At 41.5% G+C, this 23174-nt stretch overlaps 1 protein-coding gene across 1 annotated transcript; it reads right to left on the bottom strand.

The window, feature by feature from the left end:
• Positions 1-2536: 2536 nt before the first annotated feature.
• Positions 2537-22925, bottom strand: LOC109983334 (rapamycin-insensitive companion of mTOR-like). The gene is made up of 37 exons (XM_020632997.3): positions 22632-22925; positions 22459-22506; positions 20806-20903; positions 18019-18083; positions 17670-17801; positions 17362-17425; positions 16735-16861; positions 16420-16589; positions 15962-16029; positions 15445-15512; positions 15251-15333; positions 14665-14752; positions 14434-14524; positions 14269-14335; positions 14066-14146; positions 13513-13613; positions 13112-13277; positions 11897-11998; positions 11758-11804; positions 11531-11666; positions 11217-11416; positions 10967-11093; positions 10674-10838; positions 10369-10445; positions 10174-10252; positions 9949-10058; positions 9776-9863; positions 9597-9689; positions 9384-9490; positions 8780-9009; positions 7598-8684; positions 6070-6329; positions 5779-5985; positions 5539-5691; positions 4602-4725; positions 4382-4520; positions 2537-4294 (listed from the first exon to the last, which is right to left on the bottom strand). Exons 1-37 carry the CDS (start codon positions 22678-22680, stop codon positions 4214-4216), a joined length of 5178 nt encoding a protein of 1725 aa, XP_020488653.2. The 5' UTR covers positions 22681-22925; the 3' UTR covers positions 2537-4213.
• Between the last annotated feature and the right edge of the window lie 249 nt (positions 22926-23174).

Raw genomic sequence — 23174 nt, 5'->3', positions numbered from 1 at the left:
GATGTCTTGATTTGGTTGTGATGTCTTGATTTGGTTGTGATGTCTTGATTTGGTTGTGGTGTTTTGATTTGGTTATGTTGTCTTGATTTGGTTGTGTTGTTTTGATTTGGTTGTGTTGTCTTGATTTGGTTGTGGTGTTTTGATTTGGTTGTGTTGTCTTGATTTGGTTGTGTTGTCTTGATTTGGTTGTGGTGTTTTGATTTGGCTGTGTTGTCTTGATTTGGTTGTGGTGTTTTGATTTGGTTATGTTGTTTTGATTTGGTTGTGATGTCTTGATTTGGTTGTGGTGTCTTGATTTGGTTGTGTTGTCTGTAATTGGTTGCGGTGTCTTGATTTGGTTGTGATGTCTTGATTTGGTTGCGTTGTCTTGATTTGGTTGCGGTGTCTTGATTTGGTTGCGTTGTCTTGATTTGGTTGCGATGTCTTGATTTGGTTGTGGTGTTTTGATTTGGTTGTGTTGTCTTGATTTGGTTGTGTTGTCTTTAATTGGTTGTGGTGTCTTGATTTGGTTGCGTTGTCTTGATTTGGTTGCGGTGTCTTGATTTGGTTGCGTTGTCTTGATTTGGTTGCGATGTCTTGATTTGGTTGTGGTGTTTTGATTTGGTTGTGTTGTCTTGATTTGGTTGTGTTGTCTTTAATTGGTTGTGGTGTCTTGATTTGGTTGTGATGTCTTGATTTGGTTGCGTTGTCTTGATTTGGTTATGTTGTCTTGATTTGGTTGTGTTGTCTTGATTTGGTTGCGATGTCTTGATTTGGTTGTGGTGTTTTGATTTGGTTGTGTTGTCTTGATTTGGTTGTGATGTCTTGATTTGGTTGTGATGTCTTGATTTGGTTGTGGTGTTTTGATTTGGTTGTGTTGTCTTGATTTGGTTGTGGTGTTTTGATTTGGTTGTGATGTCTTGATTTGGTTGTGATGTCTTGATTTGGTTGTGGTGTTTTGATTTGGTTGTGTTGTCTTGATTTAGTTGTGGTGTCTTGATTATTTGTGGTGTCTTGCTTTGGTTGTGATGCCTTGATTTGTTTGTGATGTTTGGTTGGTTGACTTTGTTGATGGTTATTTTCTGCAGCAATTGTTTTCTTAAAGCTCCTGTGAGGTAAGAGGTCAAACTTTGTCCCCAGGGGATGCTTAGTGTGACACAAAGGTTTGTAGTTGCAACGTGTTAAGCTCTCAGGTTCACAGTCATTTTTTCTAAAAGTGGAAATCATCCTTTGTAATTAAAATCAAATGTCATTATATGTAATGAAGTAAAATAAGTGTATAAAGAAGTTTTTTATAAACATGTTTGCATGATTGTTATCCTAATTTACCTTACACACATTTAAGCCATCATAAGAATTGTTTTGTATCCCAGCTTCATTGGTTGCCTGATAAATCATTCAACAAAAATAAAAACTATCCCTTCATCCAGTGTATCCACTGGAGTAACTAGGGTTCATCTTAAAAGCAGAAGATATGGTGACTGCACACCATCTTTATATGACTGAAATACATAAAAAAAACTACAACAGGCTGTATGGCCGATATACAAATAGATTATATGAAGTATATTTAATTTCTAAGAACTCAAGGTTATATATATCAATACTGTTTTTAAGTTCATTAATATTTCACAACTGATGTCAAGACAATGCTTTAATTTTCTAGAATGAAATAGAAACAATGTCATAGGTGACAATATTGTTGAAAGCAGCGGGTTGACTGCGTTGAGTGTCATCATATAAATCATATGCAAGATAGAAAATATGAGACAAAATGTATTAGGAATAACTATAAAATGTTTAATTATATATATATTACAGAATACAATTATATTGAGTCTTGTTGTTAAGTCTTAATCAATTTTTTGTGGCCACCTCCTCCCACATACACATCCATAGGGCCCCATTGTACCAGGTCGCCCTGAAATCCTGGCTGCACTAGTTTCCTGTTAGGGGCTGGTGACAGCATAGGGTCAAGTGAAAAGTCAAATAACTTGCTTTTATGTTGAGATAACAGTCTAAAGAAGATACAAATGACATATTTTAATGTTTGGTGTCCTTACTTAAAAAATGACAGACGTTGACATACATACCTTTTGAATTTTTGTTTCAATTTTCAATTTCCGCCTAAACTACGTGTGTTTAAGTGTGAAAAATTCAAAAAATGAAAATGGTATTGATAAAAACTTTGCATAATTGTAACTAATAACTATCTGTGAACATCCTGTCCAAATTTGGTGAAATTCTGATTCCGATTCCCAGAGATACATGTGATAAGGCTAGAGCTGTCCCTTTTGGAGAAGCCCTAATTTGACCTATTTTCGTTTTTTTTTAAGATGCATAAAACATCCAAAAAAAGTTATTTTGCAGTAAAATATTTTTATACAACAATCCGTTTCATAAACTAGACATGTTCAAGTTATGAAAAAATATGGTCGTGCTTTGTTCTACCTCGGGTAGGGGTCTCTCAACTTTTAGGGGCCCAAGTTCCACTACTACAGGGACAGTACATTTAGACATAAATGACTGAGAAAATAAATAAACAGAGGATGGAACATTTTGGGTATTTCCAATGTTTTCTTTTATTAACAATGCATCCCTTTGATAGGATTGTATGTTTCTTTAGGTCAAAGCCCCCAAAAACATACTGTACACATTATACAAGGGAAACCACGATTCAGGCAAAACAAAACAAAAATCTTTTTAAATTATAATACAGTCTTGAGGAAAAATATAAATAACTTTTTTTCTTCTTCTCTGGTTGAGCTCACTCTATGGTACAGACTTATAATAAATAGATCGGATCTGACATCACGCAGCTGATCTATGAATTATCTCTCTATGAGTCCTTTTGTGTAGCAGCATTATAGCAAAAAACAAGCCGATGGAAACAGAGATCCCCCGTTTCCCTTGAAACCTTTTACAAATCCTTTAGTCATCGCACTCCCCGTCTCTCTCGCTCCCTCCTCTTCCTCCATCTCAGCCAATGACAGACAGTGATATTGCATTGTGGAAACAGTTTCAGGGGTTGATATATTCCTACATGTAATGGCAGCATGTTATGGCAACCTATTTCTTTAAAAAAAAAACAAAAAAAACGTTTTACAAGCAAGAAACACTTTAAGGTGACATAACAACTTTGCCATGCTTGTTGCACATGCAGGGGACTGAAGCACAGAGGTAAGAAGGCAAAGAGTCGGGCTGCTGCTGGGCTTACAGGATGGGAGACATCAGATTTGGTGCTAAATCTGTAATGCATCAATCAACAGATAACGTGAACATCTTTTTAACATCCTTTTAACATCCTCCCACCTCCTGAGAAGCTTTACCACTAATGCAATGGCTGAAGACAGAAAAGATCCTACGCGAGTAAAGGATGGCATAACCTAGCATAAGTCTACACGCTATTCTCTTGTACTGTGTAATGGTGGCATATATATAGTGCTTTAGAAAATACAATACTAGTGATGTTTGATTGTCTGAGATACAAGAAATAGAAAAGGAATTGGCTGTCTGTGCTGACGAGAGGCTACAGGTTGTAGGAAGTGGCAAGGCAAGAGAAGCAGATGCACACGTGGGGCGGGATGTGAACCAGGAAGGCTCCAGAAATGTGAAAACAGCAGGACCCTCCTCTATGTAGTGTTTTTTTTTTGTTTCAGAAGGAGAGAAAGAACGCAGGGTCCGAGGAATCACTGGGTTGACACAACAACATGCCTTATTCATTTCATGACAGAAAAAAACACAACCTCTGAAAAGAGATAACATGTTTGGAATTATTTCTTCTTTTTTTTTTGTTATAAATTGAGTCTTTGCCTTAATGATCCAGCTTGTCCTTCAGCTTTATGTTGATGTTTTATCAAGTTGCTCAAGATTGAATCCATTTGAAAACAGTATTTGGTTAAACGGCTCCCCCTTTTAACTGTAAACTGTAAAAAGAAAAAAAAGAAAAAAAAGAATACGTTTGAAATAGCATTAGGCGTCTCAGGTTAGGTTTTGTTTACAGATATTGAAGTCCTTTGTTTCCAGATCTTGTTTGTTGGAAGAAAAGTGAGCGAAGATCTCCGTGTCCTTCTCTCCCTTGGCTTATACTCTGTTTGGAGCAACAGAACCATACCAAATGCTCCCCATTTTTTTTAACCATGTTCTATTTTTTCCTTGCCTATGATGTTCATGTTTGTAGGGTGCTAGGACAGGGTCTGTGCAGAAAAAAAAAAAACACTGGGCGGGGGGGTAATCAGGATTCTGCAGGAGGGTCAACATCCTCTTCAACAGGTTTTGGTAGCTTTGTCAGGATTGCCTCGGCTTCTTCATACATCTGGAAAAGAGGAAAGAAGGGTGTTAAACTTGGGAGTATTTGATACTAACAGGAATTTAAAAAAAAGAAGGCCAAAGTGTGTCTCACTGGCATGAACTGCACGTCCTGGAAGAGTTCCTGTATGAATCGTCGGGAGGTCAGGCGAAACATACAGTGAGCTAAGAGGTGAGAAACCTCAGAGTACAGGCAGATGTCGTCAAACGCGTAGGGAAACTTCTCCTTTATCCTGAAGAAAAAAAACATATTTTCAAGGGAACGTGCATCTTAAAAAAAAAGCGTTCATATTAAAGAGTAGAGAGGGCCTTACGTCAGAAGTCCTGTTTCGTGGCCTTTGGTTCCTACAGAGGAGCTGAGGTTGATGATGAGACGGAGAACCTCCTTCCTCAGCAAGACCCGGGAGGCAGGACCATCCTCTGATATCGCCTTACCACCTGAAAGACACACATAATTAAATATAAGCCACAGGTCAGAGTCCAACATGGACCGCCCGCTTGGAGGGCAACAGACTCTACATGGGCCGCACAAACTATCTGCGAGGCAAACCAGCGCCCTGTGTGGTTGATTTTAAATACGTTCAATAATAACATTTCCCTTTTTTTCTTAATGGTAAGATAGTACGTATGTCTTATCTATGTTTCCTAGACAAAAATGAGCACTTTTTGTACATTTTCTTAAATGTCTCAAAGTGACTTCTCAGACATAAGCATGGTTCTGTCTCACAGTGAACCCTGAGTGAGCACTCATACTTCTTACAGTTATATCATTTTGAGCTTACAGAAAAATTAAACTTGTGCAAACTATCAAATATGACTCCAAATGATCCCAGCAATTGAAAACACAGTTGTTATGCCTTAAATAGTTAATAATAATAATAATAATACATTTTATTTAAAGGCGCCTTTCAAAACTGTCAAGGTCACCTTACAGAGCAGAGATAAAAACAACAAAGTAACAACACAACGATAAAATTAACATTAAAAAACACAAATGTACAGGATGTAAAGGAGTTGTTCTCATTTGTTCTCTCTTAGCTCGACTTTTTCATATTTAGACTACGAATAATTCCTTCATGGGACATTCATTTTAGTTGTGTATACATCCTGTCTGTTCAACTCATAGTGTTGCTTTGAGTTTTGGATAGTTGATCGAGCGTATCATTTGGTTATTTTGCCTTGAGCGCCGCCTAGTGTCTATTTTTGTTTGGTGTTATAAAACACTCAGGGTGGGTTTCACTATGTTCTTACCTAGCACTATGTCAGCAGGTGTGGGTGTGCTACAGATTGAGCCTTGTGATACAGCAGCGTCGCTGCAGCCCGACACACCAGAGAACTTCGACTGAGGCATCACCTCCAGGCGATGGCCACCCTGCCCGCCCCATGACGGGAAGTCAACATAATCTGTTTAGGAAAAAAGACTTCATCATATTCTGTTCTGAATTTAAAACATGTTCATGTGACAGACTGTGTATGTTTGTAAAGTTCCACCTGTGCGGGGGTGTGTGCTGTTGATCTGTGGCTGTGTGGGGTATCCCAGGACGATGGCTCCGACACAGTAGAGGCAGCTCTCATCAGTGTGATCCTGCAAACCCGTCTCCTCTGAGCCCACCATATGGTTCTGGCCATCACCTCTGCAAACAATCAGCTCAGAGATGCTGAACTGCTGCTTCAGGAGTGGGATAGCAGGGCGATCACCTAGAAAAATAAAAACAGTGTAAAGCTCAAATAAAATGTGTTTTTTGACATTGTTATGATATATTTAAAATAAAATGCATTTACCATCTCCATCACCGAAGAGAAAGCATTTCCGCTCCTCAGACGGCGGGCTGACCCTCTGCTGAAAATAAGCAGAGTCTCTGATATGAAACATGTCGTTGATGTCCATGGGCAGAGCCAGGCCGATGTAGTCATCGTTACACCCAAAGGTGGCGCTAGACACCATTGAGCGCACTGAGGAGCAGCGATGCAGAGTGCTTTGGTTGATCGGACTCAGGAGTTCCTCCTTATCCAGAGAGGCGAAGCTCAGCGCCTTCAGGAACCTAGGGAGGGCAAGAGGAGAGGTGCGTGAGAGGATCCGGGGGGAGAGACTGGGACAGATAAGGAACATGAGGAGTAAGTGAAAAAATGTTGGATAAAAGCACAGAGACAGAAGCTTAGTGAACAGAAAGCCAAAAGGGAAGCTGGGATCACGTTAAAGAACTGCAGCGATCTATCAGGGCATCACAGCAGTGGACACGGACGATAACATTAATGTACCTGACACGGATACTGTCACAGCTGGAAACTACACTAAAGCACCAAAAGATCAGTCGTTTTTATTATACAGTGAAAAACACATTTTAATTTTTTTTGTTTTAATCAACAGAAAATGTTTCTTCCACTACATAACTAATCTAGTAATTGAGTTTTTTTTAGCACATATTCTCAATGTCTGATGATTCAGGTTTCTAAATTAAAAGAATTTGCTGTTTTTTATTTAATAACTTAGGGCACAAAACAAATCCAAACCTGCGGTTCTCATTAGTTTTGCAAAACAAAACTATTTAGACTAATTTATTATTATTATTATTATTATTATTATTAGACTGCCCGTAAGACCAAGGATTTAAATCACAGAATAAATTTTTCCCTCATTTTTCTATGAAAAGGGATTCAAATATCGTGCAAAACTTTTTCATTTAACACCTGGATTGATCTTTAAGCTATAATAAATAAAACAAATAAAAGTGAGAGTCAACAGAAAATAGCAGGTGGCATCTCTCTCTACCTGTGTGCACTTCTACAAAGAGTTACAGCTCTAACAGGATGAAACAACCAGAAAACGACACATGGTCAAATCACACTACGGGGATACAGGATTTTAAGCAATTGTTTAAAAGCAGTGAGGAGGACACATTATTTGTCTGATTCGTTGCTAGATGCTACATCTACTTGGGAGGACACTGAGTAGGTCCACCCACCGCGGTACAAGTGTTCTGGAGAGCCTGCGATACGGATTAAAGCCGCTGGGCTCTGGACAGGTACCCCTCCTATCTGATAACCTGACAGACACAGCAGAGGGTGCACAAAAATACAGTTGTAGCTGTCATTTCCAAAGTAGGGAGAAAGAAAAACACAGCCCCAGGTAGCCTCCAAGGCAACAGTAGCACATATGGAAACATGTTGAGTTATTCTCTAGGAGGACTCAAAACACATCTTTAAAAAAAAACTAAAACCATATTCATGTCAGCAAAGGACAAACAGATTAATGCAGTTACCATACTGTCTGTTTTCTGTCATATTCCCGCTGTATTAATGCTTCATTTACCTGCGAGGTGTTAATCTAGAGTCCAGGCTGCCGGTCTTCATGGTGATGGTGTCAGTGAACAGCACGTCTTTGGCGGGTGATGCCAGCGCTTCACTGTGAGACAGAGACGGGTGTATCCTCTGCTGCTGCAGCCTCTTCAGTGTAGCATAGCCCAGCGCGTCCCGCGGGCTGGTGTACATGAAGCTGCAGTCTGCCAGGCTCTTGATGGTGGTGACTGAAGGAGACTTGAGAGACTGGGCTCTGCGGGGGAGAGTGTGCGATGAGCCTGGCGGCACCAGAGAGACAGTGGAGGATTTAGACGTGGACATGTGGTTGGTCTGAGCCTGGGGGGTGAGGGAGGAGAGCGTTTTTACAGTCTTGGCTGACACCACTGTGTTGAGGCTCACGCAGTCAGAAGAGTCCGGTTCAGGTTCAGGATGCTCAGGGTTTCCAACCGTCTCCCTGGAGGGGCTGGAGCTCATGGAGCTGATGCCGCTGGTCGTGGTGTCTGTGTTAAAGCTCTGACTGCGGCTTTTAAACTGAGACCCTCCCCCGCCCCCTCCTATGTTTCCTCCACTGGACGAAGAGCCGCCATCTCCTGCAAGACGCTCTCGGCTGCTTTGCTCCCTCTCCCGGCTTGGGTGCTCCACAGCGACGTGCACTCCTAGACCACTGAGGACGAGACCCGAACCCCGGGCCAGCCTACCGTCCACCAGCTGCTCCTCTGATCCCCCCCTCGTCCCCACAAAGGACGTCTCCAGGCTGACTGTGGGACTCTTGGGCATTCCTCTGCCGTTAAACATAGGGGTAAAGACGTCCTGGTTTGGGCTGTACACAGACGGCTCTGTCACCGTCCTGTTCCGCCTCATACTCCCTGTGGTAAGTTCCGTCGGGGTGCGAGAGCCTGTTGGAGTCTTAGGGTCGCTGGTGGATCGCAGCTTCTTGCTCGGGAGGGACAGAGAGTTGAGAAAGCGAGTGCGAACGAAGCGTGTGGAGGCCAGGATCGTGAAGGGGCTGCGCTCTTTGATTGGTTTGGAGTGTAGATAGTAAGAGGGCTCGTCTGACGAGTCCAGAATGTCGCACTTGTCATCGTCCAGGATGTACATGTCTGAGAAAACAATGAGATAATATGGATAACAATGAGAGCATTAGAGTTTCCCCAACAAACAGAAATAAATAAAAGACACAGACAGTTCTACGTACTTGGCTGAGACTCGCTCTCGCTGTTATGACGCGAGCTAGTGGATTCAGAATTCAGACTGAGGGTGCTTGGTACTGAGCAGAGTTCAGAGGTCAGCTGTGCGTCCACCTCTTCTGGAGTGACAGGCCATAGCGTCCTGCGACTGTGTCTGACCGCATCCCAACCGTACTGCTTCAGCACCTCACAGCCCTGTCTGGTCTTGGAGATCACACCCAGCACATAAACACAAGTCCTGTGGACGAGAGAGAGGTCAGTGAACCTACTTAACATGCCAATTAGTCCCATTGGACACCTAAAAACAGAAGCGGCCCCTCTCTCCCTGTAGAAGGATCCATTTTGGTGCTCCATGTCTTTGGGGGCCTGCTGATTTGCAACCCAACAAGCAGCTTTTCATTTTTTTTGCATTTAACTCATCACTGTTTATTAATGTAATAATGAATTTAACTGTCCTCTCTCTAAAAGAAAAACCTGATTACTGTGAACAATGATTTCTCTGCAGGAGAAAATGGAACTTCTTAAAAACATGGTGGCATAAATCCTTGGCGATCCTTCTACTCTACTAAAATCTTGTTACTTGAAGGTAAAAAGTGAAAATGATGAGCTCACCCTCGTACTGAGAGCACCTCACAGTGCTGGGCCAACGCAAGTATGTCAGGAATGACGTTCTCCTCCTGCAGGAGATTCAGACCCCAGTTTGAAGAGCCAATGTTACCCTACAAGAAAAACAACAAACACCATCAGAGAACATCTCTTAAACTATAACTGTTTACAGTGACAGAGTAACTGAGGGGACATAAAACAATAGCAAGAGACACTGACCAGGGCCCAGAGAGCAGCTTTCAGCTGTTTAATGCCCTCCCAGGTGTCCAGCATCGGGGAGCGTACTGTGTAGCTGAGGTCAGGAACCACACTCTGGAGATTAAAAACAGATATTAGGAAGAAGGCTTCAAAATCTTCACAACCCAGAGCTAAGAATGTGTATAAATAACAGTAGTTACCTGAGCCTCCAATAGGTGGCAGCCTGTCTTATCATGGACCAGTTGACCGTACAAGTGCACAGGGAGATAGACATTTGGTCTTTGTAACCTGCAGACACAAACGGAGAAGAATTGGGAACCTCGCTCCAAAGTCTATCCTGCAGCTCGCCAGATGAAAACAAACTACTTCTCACCTTTGGTTGCTGCGTCGGACATAGTTGTCTCCATCAACAGGTTTGCGGTATGTTGTTAGTGCTTCATTGAGCTGCTCCTCTATCAGGTCCACATACTTCAAGTTGTACTCCTACAATCAAAGAGCTCTATTACTACGTGGTCTATTGTAATTTAGAAGCTATTTGAAATCAGTTAAATATATATATAATACTTTGAAGATGTGGATGTATTTATCCTGATAGTACCTTCTGCCATTTATCCAGCTGTTTGCTTACGTAGCCTCTCTCGTTGAGGTAGGAGAAACCTTTAGGAATGGACAGGAACCTGGACAACACAAAGAAGAGTGTTCAAGAAAGAAAATAAATGATGCTGAGCAAAATAAAAGCTTAAAAAAAATAAAATAAAAAAAGCAGCGTCTACAGTCGTGGTGAAAACCCCACCTGAGGAGCAGCAGAAGGCCCTTGTCTCCCAGATGGGACAGAGCTGGTTTCAGCTGGATCAAAGCGTGGAGGTTTGCCTGTGATCCACCAAAAACACAAACAAGTCAGACAACTGAGAGGCTCAACATAAAATACAACTGTCAGACAGATACTATAATCTTAACTTAACTGCCTTTTAAACCCATTCATATTTCAGCACAGCATCTTATATCAGTCAAATATAGTTAATGCATTGTAGTCTGACAAACAGCTCTTCAGTTCTCCTGAACTTGCGTCACTCTAAATGTGTGTTTTCATTCAGTCACCTTGTCCTCGCAGGCCTCATCTAGTATGTCCAGGGCCTCCATGGACACAGCCTTGCTGTGGTCATGGAGCTGGGTGACCAGCAGCTCCATGCCCCAGCTGCTGAAGAACTCCACGCCTGCACGAAGCAGCACACGGAGGTGTTTGGTGCCGTACAACCTGCATGTCTGCTCGGTCAGATCAGAGGCAGTGAGGAAGAAAAAGAGGACATGAGGATGTTATTATAATATTGTGTAGATGCAAGAATATTTATTTCCTTGAATATGACGCCTTGTTTTTGTTGTGGCCTTCTTACATCAGTAGCAGCAGTGAGGATCTTTGAGAGGATCACTCTGGCCAGACCGTCTCTGCTGTAGTCCAGTGTGGAAACAGCAAGTTTCAGCACAGCATCCTGGTTCTTCACAGAGCACAGATTTAGCAGGCTGCAAAAAACACAGAACAAAGAGTGGTTGACCAAATGTGTAAATTCATCAAACAAACATTTCTCAGTCCTACATTCTATTTGCCTACAAAGCTCTGGAATCCTTTTCTTTCTGCGCACTCACCACTGAAACAGGCCACATTTCTCCAGCAGTTTGACTCCCTGTGGGTGTGCAGAGAGAGTCCCAAGGAAGAGGAAGTAGTGTTGGCTGAGTGTTGTGAGCAGGCCGTTACTCTGCAAACAGCGCTCAGGCTTCAGCCCTGAGGATGAGGACAGCCATGACACCATGTCCTTCACCAGGTCCTCCAGGTAGCCCTGGCCATCCTGGTGAAATTACAAATTCGGGAGAAAAGGGGTGAGACCAGAGGGGAGTTAGAAAATGATTAAAGGTGAAAATAGGAATGTGTGTTTGCGTAGGTGTGTGCAGGCATCTCTAACCTCGTCCGAGTCCATGAGGAACTCCACAAACTGACAGCCGACCACAGTGAGTTGTCTGGACTTTGGGTGATCCAACGCCAGCCCAGCGTATAGCTTACTACTGGGCTTATAAAAGTACAGCAGCCTCCGCACAAACCTGTAGAACACAGAAAGGAAAGAAGTATTCAAAACAAGCTGTCAGATTAGTACTTCAGACTATTAATAACCATGATACGAATGAGTCTTACTTGTGCATCTGTTCGTCTTTATTGTTCCTGAGGTTTACATTTGGCCACTGGGGGAGAAAAAAAAACATAATTTTAACATGACAAAGGAAAAAAAACAAAAAACATGTGACTCTTTGGTGCTATATAAGGGCAACCTGACCTTTAGGATGGTGGCAATAAGCAACCAGTTCCACTCCAGGTTCTGCTTGTGGTTGAGAATGTGACTGTCCCTCAGATTCATCATCAGTGCTTCTTCTGTGTCCTGAAGACACACACAGTAAATATTGATTATTCAGCTCTGCAACACACTTACACCTTTAATTTATTTACTTAAGCACAGAAATAAAGTACACATCGGTTCTAAAACTTCAGTAAAATAGCATAAAGTGAGGCTTAGCACAAACACTGAACAGAAACAGGTGGCTTTACTTAGAGTTCCTTAGAAACAACAGAACCACACCAATTGAACATTATATGTTGTGTATTTAACACGTGTAGAAATAGGAAATGACACATTGTGATTTAGGGGTTGGGTTATTTACTCATTCAAGCTTTTTGCTGAATAAAATTGGACATTCTTCAAAACGTAAACAACTTCAAAGTCTTGTGGTTTTCTGTCAACCCAAACATTTTTTAATCAGACTATTTTAGAAGCACACAAAGGGTCCCTTTATTTTATGATGAAAGCCAGTGTCTGAGCCTTTTTCAGAATGCTTTTTCAGTGCGAAGCTGACCAAAACACATCTCAGAAGATGAATTTGTTATTAACTGTGGGGTAAGATGAGTATGACAATTAAGCACATTTCCTTAAAGGTCACATGTTGTGAAAAATCCCTAGTCCGTCTACAAACTCCCTAATTAAGATAAAAGTCCATCCTCCTCGTCTTTTGCCTGCTCCACTTTTCAGAAAATGTGTGCTCAAAGAGGCTGTTTGGAGATTTTGCCTTTGTGACATCACAAAGGGCAGTAACCCCTCCCCAGGTGGGTGACACTCCCACAGCTAGGTGTTTGTTCTGCCCTCGGAGTCCGCCATCTCACTGAAAACAATTTGGCATGGTGCAAGAAAGCCAGAGCATCATCCCCTACCAGAGGGGCGTGGTTAAACATGGCTCCCTTGTATTTAAAGCTATAGACACAGAAACAGCCTGTTCTGAGCAGGGCTGAAATAGAGAGGTTCATAGGCATGATCAAATACAGGATCAGAGTGGATTATTGGCAAGAAGTTTCACAGATATGTTTTAGGGAACACTGAGGCTAATTTAAACTTATTGAAAAGGAGGAGAATATGAGAATAAACTATCCTAACATGATATCGGAGCACAGATGGTTGCTACACTAGCTAAATGCAGAAACTAAAGAGTGTGTCCATGTTTACCTTAATGACATAGATGTCCCGGTGGGCACGCGAGTGAGACTCTCTGCGGCTGTGTGAGGACACAGACTTGCGGATGATGTGATCCAGATAAAGACTGTGTGGTTTCAAACCTTTCTTCTTCTTCTCATGAAAACGCTTCAGATTGTTGACTGCTGCACTCGCCCGACTGGAAGAAATAGCAGCACAGTATTGCATGGTAAAATATGATACATTCATTCATCAACATTTTCTGTTTAAACTTCACTCTTGTTACAGTGTTGATGGTAAGAAGGGCAATGCTGATCAATGAGGACAATGTTTGGATCAAGAATTGTATTGAAAAAGAATATATCTTTAATAAATGTGTTAAACCTGAAAGACATTATAAAGGACGACTGACAAGCAAGTCTGATAGTACTTACAGTCGTTTCTGCTGGGGGATGTCGAAAGAGGCTGCCATGTTGATGAGGGTGGGGAGGCAGTGCAGGTGGTGACTGTGGGAATGAGGGAGGATGGTGTTTGCCTGAACAAGAGAGGGACAGGTGAAAAGAAAGTAAAAAGGGCATTTGTTGTTAGAATCATCAACTGCTTAAAGCTTTTTTTTATAGATATTGTAACATAGACTTAATGCAGTGACAAGACAAAAATGTAGTGACAGAGTGTGTTCCTCTCCACCATGCTACAGAAGTGCACCCACACTATTATACCAGACAAATTGAAAATATTTAAGATTGTGAAACATCTATAGAAGACAAATAAAATAGAGAATACAAGAGAAAAATGTAAAATTGGAATCAGCTACAAAAAATGAATCATCATTAGGATAGAGGTGTTTTAAAAAAAAGATTTTTAACAATGTTTGCAATGTTGATTTAATTGACCTAATTGTTTTAATGTTTTCTGTACTTCAAAATGTAAAACAGTACTTTGAATAACTAAATATGTCAGAGATTCTTCCTGCATTTGGAATTGTACCATGTGTAGAAGTTCTCCTAGGAGGATGGTGGCTCTGACAGCAAGCTGATCATCGCTACTGGTCACAACCTCCACAAGACCCTGTAGTGAAACAGAAGTGGTTTAACAAACATGTTTTACACACGCAAAATGTGTGAATTAGGAGAACCAACAATGTGTGATAAGCCTAAATAGCTGTGAACCAAGCCCAAAGCTGAGCTCACCTCTAACAGCCCGCTGGTGATGAAGGCAGAGAGAACAAACGCGAGGTAGTTGTCCATCAGATCGGGCCTAATGCAGCAAACAGGAAGAAACAGTTCATGGATCATGTAGAAACTCAACTGACTGCACTTTTGTTCAACATGTAATGCTCTCATATTATCTCCCACCTAGAGCGGGCCCGATGAGGAAGGATGACTTTGGCCTCAGCAGCAACAAACCCATCAGAAAGTCTCCAGGTGTCCTGGAACCTGGCGGGGTCTGAGGAAGACCGGAACAGAGATTATCTTGTGTGTGTGTGTGTGTGTGAATATTATGAACTTGTTTGTGACTGAATACAAAATGACAAGGTACAAAGATGTTGGTAGGAAGCATAAAAATGAATCAGTCGTATCACTCACCAACACTTAGAAGACCTTCTGTAAAGTCTTGAGTTACAATGGGCAGAGGGAGCCTGAATATCTCATATAACACCTCCAACAAGCCTTTCTGCAGGGCAAATCATATTAGAGCAATCAGATACACACACATTTGTGGCAGAACAATCTACTTCAACCTCACTTAAAGCAAAAGATCTGATCTGTTTATGTCTCTAGTGTGTAACATAATACTGACCCAACTTGTGGCTAAGCCTGAGTTTTTTTCTGAATCCAGAGGAAACAGGGTTACTATGTGATCGGATCTATCTGTGCTGAGTGTTTTAATCACTCACTCTGTATCCTCATACTCTAACCAGACTCCACCACAAAACTGCCAAGATTATTTTGGGTCTTTGTGTGTTCAAGAGCAGCAGAGGATATCACACTGTTAGAAGTTTAATCTAAAAGTTTCACTTACGGTTTAAGATATCTCATCTATCTCAAATGATCTGTCAATTAGCTCTCTGCTACTAAATTAAGTAACAAAAGCTACTTCTAAATTTTGCATCTGTGAATTTCCTGACTTGCCTTTCAACATTTCCTTGTTTGCAGCTGTGTCAACACTCACCCTAACCTCCATATTTGGTATACACAGTAAGCCAATTAAAGATTGGATCCCAGAATTTCCAGCCTTGCATAGGTTGATAATCCCTGAGAAAGGACAGAGGGAAAAACAAGGGATTATGTTCCATTAAATCACTAGCAATATTAAAAGCAATCATTCTACAAATAGTACATTTATAACTACATCTACATCCTTACCAGACCAGGAACGAAAGGCTGCCACTATGGCCATTCTACTTGACAAGAAACGAGACTCTCTGTCCTCCCTGTGAGAAGAAAACACACCCATGAAGAACAGGACATAATGTTCCATAAACACATCATGATCAAGATTACTGTAAGGCACGAAATCCTACAAAGCATTTCAAAAAGGGATCAAACTACTCCTCTAAAGCCAAGCATCAAAGGGAGTCAAGGAAGATCAATGAAAGATATTTTATATCAAAGCAAATCTTTCAGAGTGAATTTAAGGATTAGTGTGACTTTGGCCCGTGTCACATCCTCGGGCGAGTCATGCTGGAGTCAAGCGGCCCAGATAACAGGCCTCAAAATCACAAAAAACACTACAAAAACCCTCTACTCTCCTCAACGCTTCATGTGCTACCAATATAGGAGCACAGCAACAACAGCAGGTAAACACAGGAAGTGTATGAACACTATCTTATTGTTTCACTCTTCATACCTCTCCAAACACACCACAAACACACACACTCACTTGAGTTGCCCTTCAGCCGTGTCTGCGTTGTGACGGTAGTGAAAGTCTGTGAAAGGTGCGAGGATTTGCTGGAGGATGAAACCGAAGAAACAGATGAGTTTAAAATACAACCATTCTTTCTTTGCAGTTCTAAACCATCAGCAGGCACCATCATTGATACGTTTGCTTATTGTGATGTTTCTTTGAGTATAATAAAACTCTTTATACATATCTCTGGAATCTGTGCAACCTGGGCTTCAGACTATGTGTGAAAATATACAACCATGTATGTGATTACTGTAAGATCCATGGGAAAGAGAGGGGCAATCTACCCCTGTTCATCCTGACAGGAATGACCCTGGCACACAGGCTCCTTTATACAAAGCAATTCCCCCAGAATTCATATCTGTGTGTGTGTGTGTGTGTGTGTGTGTGTGTGTGGTGTGTGTGTGTGTGTGTGTGTGTGTGTGTGTTTGTACCTCCAGTTCGACATCAACACGCACATACTGGCGGGTACGTGGGTGGTTGAGTAGATGGAGGACGGTGGTAATCAAAGCTTCGTTGATGCGACTCAGCTGACAGTCGATGACACTCTTCAGGATGGTGCTAAGACCGCCCCTTTTGGCCACCACCTCCGGGTTCTTCAAGGCTACAAATCATCACAAAAGAAAGTTCATGGTTGCGTCATAACAATCTATTTATTTACAGGGTACTTCTGTACCACTTCCTCAGTGCTTTGTGTCTGTGGCCTTAATAGTCTGCTGTGACATAAAACTCCAAGGCTAGGTAATCACCTAGCTCGCAGACGATGGCGATGGCAGCGCGGACCATGCGGTCCCTCTCCTGGAGCCCATCAGTACCCACAGCAATTAGAGAGTTTGCAATAGAGGTGGGGAACAGCATGGCATTGACAGTGATAATCTACAGAGAGAGGGAGAGGAGAACATGAGCCATCAAACAAGTCAGGACAAACAGAGGAGGAAATATAAATACAAGGTTTCATTGCCAGTTTTTCGGGACTCTGGAAAGACATCAGTTTTTTTAAATGTAAAAACCCCAGTTGTAACATTCTGAGTATCTATTTCTTTTTAAATTATAATCCAAAACGTGATAACAGAACTGTATGTTGTGATAAGGTCAAACTATATGTCATTGAAGGCACACAGGGATTGTATTTCTGCCTGGATGGCTGATACTGAAACCAGACCCTGACTCTATGTGTGTTAGACCGTGAGTGTGTACGTGTGAGGAGAGTTTACAGTAAACTACAGAAAGAGCTATAAATAGCCTCACCCACAGAGTCGTGCACACCGTCCACAAATTGACACTGCTGCCAACCAAACTGTCAAACAATGTTTTCAAGCAAAATGACAGTCTCTGAGCCAATTGCAAATTTAAAAAAAACATGTATATTATCTTACCTTTCGTACAAGTCGCAGAGCCTGAGTTCTCTCCCCCTCATTGCTCTGCTGGATGTCGATGCATCTAAATGAGCACACAGGCAGAATTAGTCATGTCCTTTCTTTTTATCAAAATTAACCTGAGATAAATAAATGTTTCTGAAGGAGACAAACAAGAGTGACTGAGGCTTGCTATTTCAAAGCAAATAGAATACTTTTGCAGTAATTGAGATAGACGTCCTATGATAACTAGATGATTCCTTTGAGCCACAAAATGAAAGTAAGCGTGAGACAGCACTTTTACTGTTCCAGCTTAAGCAGGATCTCACCTGGCTATTAAATAGTCCACCTGTAGTCTGAGCACCTTCTGCAGCACACTGGTGTCTCTGATGAGGTAGCGGAGCGACCGCAACCCTGCAGCACGCACTTCCTTAGCTTCATTAAGTAGAGCTAGGCGCAAACTGGGGATTGAAATCACACAATTATAGCCCAAAACTACGCAGATACTTCTCTAATCGCAAAGTCATCAATTTTATGTCCGTAAAGACCTCAACTGAATACCCAGAGGGCTAGACTTACAAAACAATTTCATGAAGATGCATACATAACAAGACGATGAATTGAAAATATAATGCATATAATACAATCGGTAACTAATGGCTGCTGGAACAAGCTTACCAAATGATGATTTCTTCGTATGTGTACCCAAAGTTTTCCTCACGGTGGCTTATGCTGCATAGAAGCTGCAACAAGAAGACAGAAAATAAATTAATTGTCTCTGTGGATAAAAGAAGCCTAGTACAGCAATTACGGTGGAACCAGTTTCTGACAGGGTGTTTGTTTGTTTATTTGGATCGCCATTAGCTTCAGCTTCTTCCTGGGGCCTGCAGTTTACATTGTGACAATACATTTTACACATCATCTTATATTCTTTTCACACTACACAAACATTCCACAACATATAGCATATCTTCAATAACTAAAAAATGTACATAAATGAACAAAAACCCAAAAGAAACAGACAAACACAACATCTCACTATGCTGAAGCTAATGGGGATCCAAATCTGAGTTTACAGCATCTAAAAGATAAACATGGTTATACAAAACAGGCTATCAGTACTGACTAACGTTGTGTTGAGAAGTAATCCAAAACTGCCACTTAAAATACCAAACTAAGAGACAATCTAAAATTTCAAACAGCAGAACACTGTCATGCCAGCTGCTGCAGGAGCCATGCAGGTGTGTTTGTTGTACTTTTCCACTTGTCTGTTACATGCTGACTCGATTGGAGTAGGTGAGTCGTGACTGGATAATGTTGTGCTTTCACTGGTGGTAGATGGAGGTCATAATAACAAAAGTGTAACTTGGGGAAACACATGTACAGTAGCAGGTGTTGTTGATATGTGCCACCTCCATCATTTTTTGATTATATACACGCGTGTGTGTGTGTGTTTGTATTGGATCTATCAAAATAGAGGTTGATAGCAATAAGTAAACATTTGGTGATCTAGTTCTGTATTCATCTTCTGCACATATTTGTTTGAGGTTTTCTGCACCGCACTAGGCCTGACACTGGACTCTGCTTTAATCATGAATTGTCACTCTTAGCAGTGCCCTCACATCAATAACAGAAGCCCACACACAGCTGCTGTGTACAAGATTCAAACTGTATGAACACCACAACAGCTCATCACAACACGCCTTCATCAACAGGCTTGGTCAACTCGCAGGCAATAGCTATGTAATCACTCTGAAACGTATTGTTTGTAGTTGTACAAAGTAGGGTTGTGCAATTATGTACAATTTGTGTAAAGACATGGCCATTGCTTTTTGGGCTACACATGATCATTTTAATGTTCACATGTACGTATACAATCATGGGAAGTGTGAATATGAAGTATGTCATGGTATTTATCCCACTTGTTCATTTCAAAGACACAACAAAAATGTGATTTATCACTCAGCACTTCCTCTTGGGAAAACAATTAGGTCAACTCAATGGGTCTATTTTTTTGCTCTGACTTCATATAACACAAAACAGATAGTAACAAAGGGAGGAGAGAGGGTGAAAGATGGGATGGGTGACACAGCATGGTGAGTAGGGGGTTGTTTTGAACCAGCTGTCAGAGCCCATACAGGCGGGAGGGGGGCAGGGGGATTAGGTCACCCTCACTGTTGTGGAACCCTTATAAGGAATCAGAAGCATGGTGCTCCAACAGACGTAAACACACACATACACGCCATGGCTTTTAACCTTCCGTCAGTAGTAAACAAAATTTTTAGGTGAACAGATTAGACTCAGCCTTTAGCCTGACTGTGCCAACAGCACAAGGACAACACTGATTAGCTGAGCTGGCACCAATGACTGGTCAAAAGATGTCAGTGACAGACAGTCCGAAGGCAGAGAGAAAAATCAGCTAAAGTCGATCAGCAGCCAGTGATGTTGACTCTCTGAAAGCTATGCAAATGGTTTCTACACCTCTGAACAAGGTGAGGGTGAGCTTAAAAAATCAGTTCAAATCTAGAAAAACAAGTGCAAGTTTTTCCCTCATCCTTTCAAATTTGCAAGTCATGTTTTCATTTTCTACATGCTGTTATTCCTGTTAAAAATAACAGGAAGGCTGGAGAGTAAGCAAGAATCTGTTGGGTGGAAGGCGGAAAAACACCCTGCAGCAATCACTGGTCCATAACAGAGCTGACACTGGGCATGTCAGCATTAGGGAAAGCACTTTAAACTACTGTTTACGTGTGGAAAATGCTTCCCTCTGCACTTGCTTTTAAAAATGTTTGAAAAGACTTATCTGTCCACACTGTGAGTCTAACTTGTCCCTTCAAAATGCAAACAATTAATCTGTGTATGACAGCTGACTTCTACTTTTATTACTGGTCCCTTTTGTTTGGCTTAACACAAAACTAAGTTGCTTACATTTGTGTGAGCAATTGAGACATACCAAATGTCCCTGAATCTTTGCTGTTAACATCCAAATTACCGACCTTGACTGAGACACTAATCTGGTATCACCCATGCACCAAAAGCTTTTCGAATAGAAAATAGAGACCATTAAAACAATACTCATGCATTGGAACCAGAGGTTCTAAACTCAGTGCGCTGCCTTTGGCAGACATTGGGTCAAAGTACTTAAGCGTCCTTAAAGCTCCTTTTATATTAACCTTCAGTGTCATAACAACAGACACAGCTAGACTGGTGGCAGCAACATCCAAGAGAAGAAGATCAGGGAACAGTCTGTGGTGACACTATAGAGGATGGAGGCACAGCCTGTCAATCTTTACAGACATCTGAACAATGACTCAACCTTATTGAAAATCTGTGTTCTCAGCTTCAAAGGGATCTACAAACTGGTTTTGGAAAATAACAGCTTCTACAGATTCTCAGTGTTTAAAACACGGCCAAAAATAGAAAATAAAACCCTTTGGTAAAAGGCTCAGAACTTGACAGCGTTACCTTTATGAAGTTGTTCAGGTGGCCTAGTTTTCGCATGTTACTGACTCCGTGCGGTTTGGCCACATTTTGGAGGATTTCACGGAAGTTTTCTGATGGTTCTGCAGGAGAAAGAAAGGGAAATACAATGTAACCAACACAAGCATTTAACCATATTGTCATAATATCAGTTGATGAACCGTATTTGATATGTTGCAGGAAGGAAGTTGGTTTATCTGGTGACACTAATTTGGTGTGTACAGTCAAAACAAGGCCTAGACGGTAAAAGCACAGCGTTTGCAAGAGAACTGTGTTTTGTTTTCAGTTCCTTTCAACTAGTATGTCCTTACTGTAACACTTGTTGGTCTTCACAAAAGACAACTGGATATTTTCTTGGCAAGACTCAGCACTTTAGCAATAATTTGCACGATAGTTCTACCAGTATTAAACTTTCATAAGAATTACATCAATATCAATTAAAATGCAAACGACAGCTTAAAACATTGGACACATCATTCTACCTGGCAAGAACTTATTCACTCTACCTAAGAGCAAGAGTAACAAATTAAAACGTTTTCCTTCAAAAAATGTACAAACAAAGGATTACAGACAATAGTAAAAAAAAAAAAATGAATTAAAAAAAGCATTGAAGCACCTTTTCAGTATATTCAAGCAAGGTTTATGTTAAATGAATGAACTAACTAGATACAAGCAGAGGTCCTTAAGCTGACAGGGTAGTGGTGGGAATCCATCCATACACACATACTGTATACAAATGTATAAATACATCCCAGCTGAACTTATAACTTATTCAGATAACTGAATCTATTGAATCTAAGAATTTAGATGCAAGAAAAAAATGATGTGAAAGAAAATGCACAAGAGTGTGTGGCTTCACGATCTTGAACCTTTGGGCACAGACAGATCAGTATTATGATTGAGCCAAACTCATCTGACACACACACACTGAAATATTACAAAATGTAAAATTTAGGTTAACCAATGCCCAACTTCTAATGACTCAGGAAATGAAAGATGAAGCAGCTCACTGGTTTAGTGTCTCTTTATGGGGGGTGGGGTGGAGGGGGGGGGGGGGGCTTGAAACATGACACTGTTGGCCTTTTTTTGTGCTGCAATCTTATCAGGACCATATATCGCATAGTTAAAACAATTGGGAAAAGAGCAGTAAGTGGCTTGGTTTCTCCTGGGACAGAGGAGCACTGGTACGGGATGGGGATAAATCCGATCAGGCTGAGGAACTATCCTGCGCAGCCTCTGCAGTCTCAAAGCTTTACAGCTAACAGCCTTCAAACACAAATTCTCCTACAGCCAGCGACGACCAATTCATGACTGCTGCACTTATGCTTGGTTGGCTAAATAACAGGCTACCTTGCCCACACTCACACCAATCAAAACAACAGAGCGTCGTCATGGCTGGTTAGCCGTGGCAGCTAGCTGACGCTAACTCAGCTAGTTAGTTAGCCCGCTGCCGCCTGCTATTATCATGTTATATATAAGGACGAAACAAAAAAGGAAAATAGAAAATGTGACAATTGCTTTGACGGGACAAGTGCACTGAATGACAGGGTGTACACTGCATTGCTGCTGGCGTTTGCAGAAAAAGCTCCTCATCCATTTTGAGCAGTAATCGCTGTGGTGTGATGAAGCCTGTGTTACCTCTGGTCAGATCCAGCGGGACGTTTTCTTCCCCGCTGTCATTCCGACCTGTCAAAAATACACACAGCGGACACGGTGAGGGGTCACGTCGAGGTCATCAGGAGCGTCACAAGTTGTATTTTTTACTGAACCCACTCTTAGGGTCGTCACTGAGTCGAGTTTATCACGCTTACCTCGCATCCGAAGACTCCGGATAGGACGGCCGCGGAAGCTGGCCGCCATGTTTCCAGGAACATACACAACACCGGAAACTTCGGGGCTTCTCGCGAGAAAACAGACAACGGGGGGGCTGTCTCGAGGTCACTACAGAGCCGCATGCATCACTCTACTATGGATCTATGCTATGGACTTGAGAGCTATGCTTGAGAACAGCTGGCTAAATGCCTCTGGTCATAATCTGATCTGGAGACGGTATGCTCAATGAAGATGAGAGATTTCCAAAATCACAGCATTATTATTGTATTGTTTGAATTGCCCCCCGGGGACAAATAAAGTTTTTTGAATTGAATTGAATTGAATTGTAAACTATTATTATTTCAAAAGAGAAATTAAATAGGTTGTAAAATAACTTAACCAAAACCCCAACCTGAATACATTGATCTTCATTACTGAATAAAAAAGTAAAAGTCATATTGAATTCTAAAGGTCAATGATTGTTAACAATGAATAAAGCATGTCGAAGCCCGATAAAGGCATCAAAAATGTAGCCTACTTAA

Source organism: Labrus bergylta, chromosome 2 (assembly GCF_963930695.1).
Source record: "Labrus bergylta chromosome 2, fLabBer1.1, whole genome shotgun sequence".
Classification (NCBI taxonomy): Eukaryota; Metazoa; Chordata; class Actinopteri; order Labriformes; family Labridae; genus Labrus; species Labrus bergylta.
This window is presented reverse-complemented; position numbering and strand designations above follow the sequence as displayed.

Coding starts and splice junctions, on each gene's coding strand:
- LOC109983334 (XM_020632997.3), bottom strand. CDS start 22,680: ATGGCGGCCAGCTTCCGCGGCCGTCCTATCCGGAGTCTTCGGATGCGA. Junction 15,334..15,444: donor AGCCTTTCGTTCCTGGTCTG/GTAAGGATGTAG, acceptor GTCCTTTCTCAG/GGATTATCAACCTATGCAAG. Junction 10,059..10,173: donor AGCTGGATAAATGGCAGAAG/GTACTATCAGGA, acceptor CTTTGATTGTAG/GAGTACAACTTGAAGTATGT.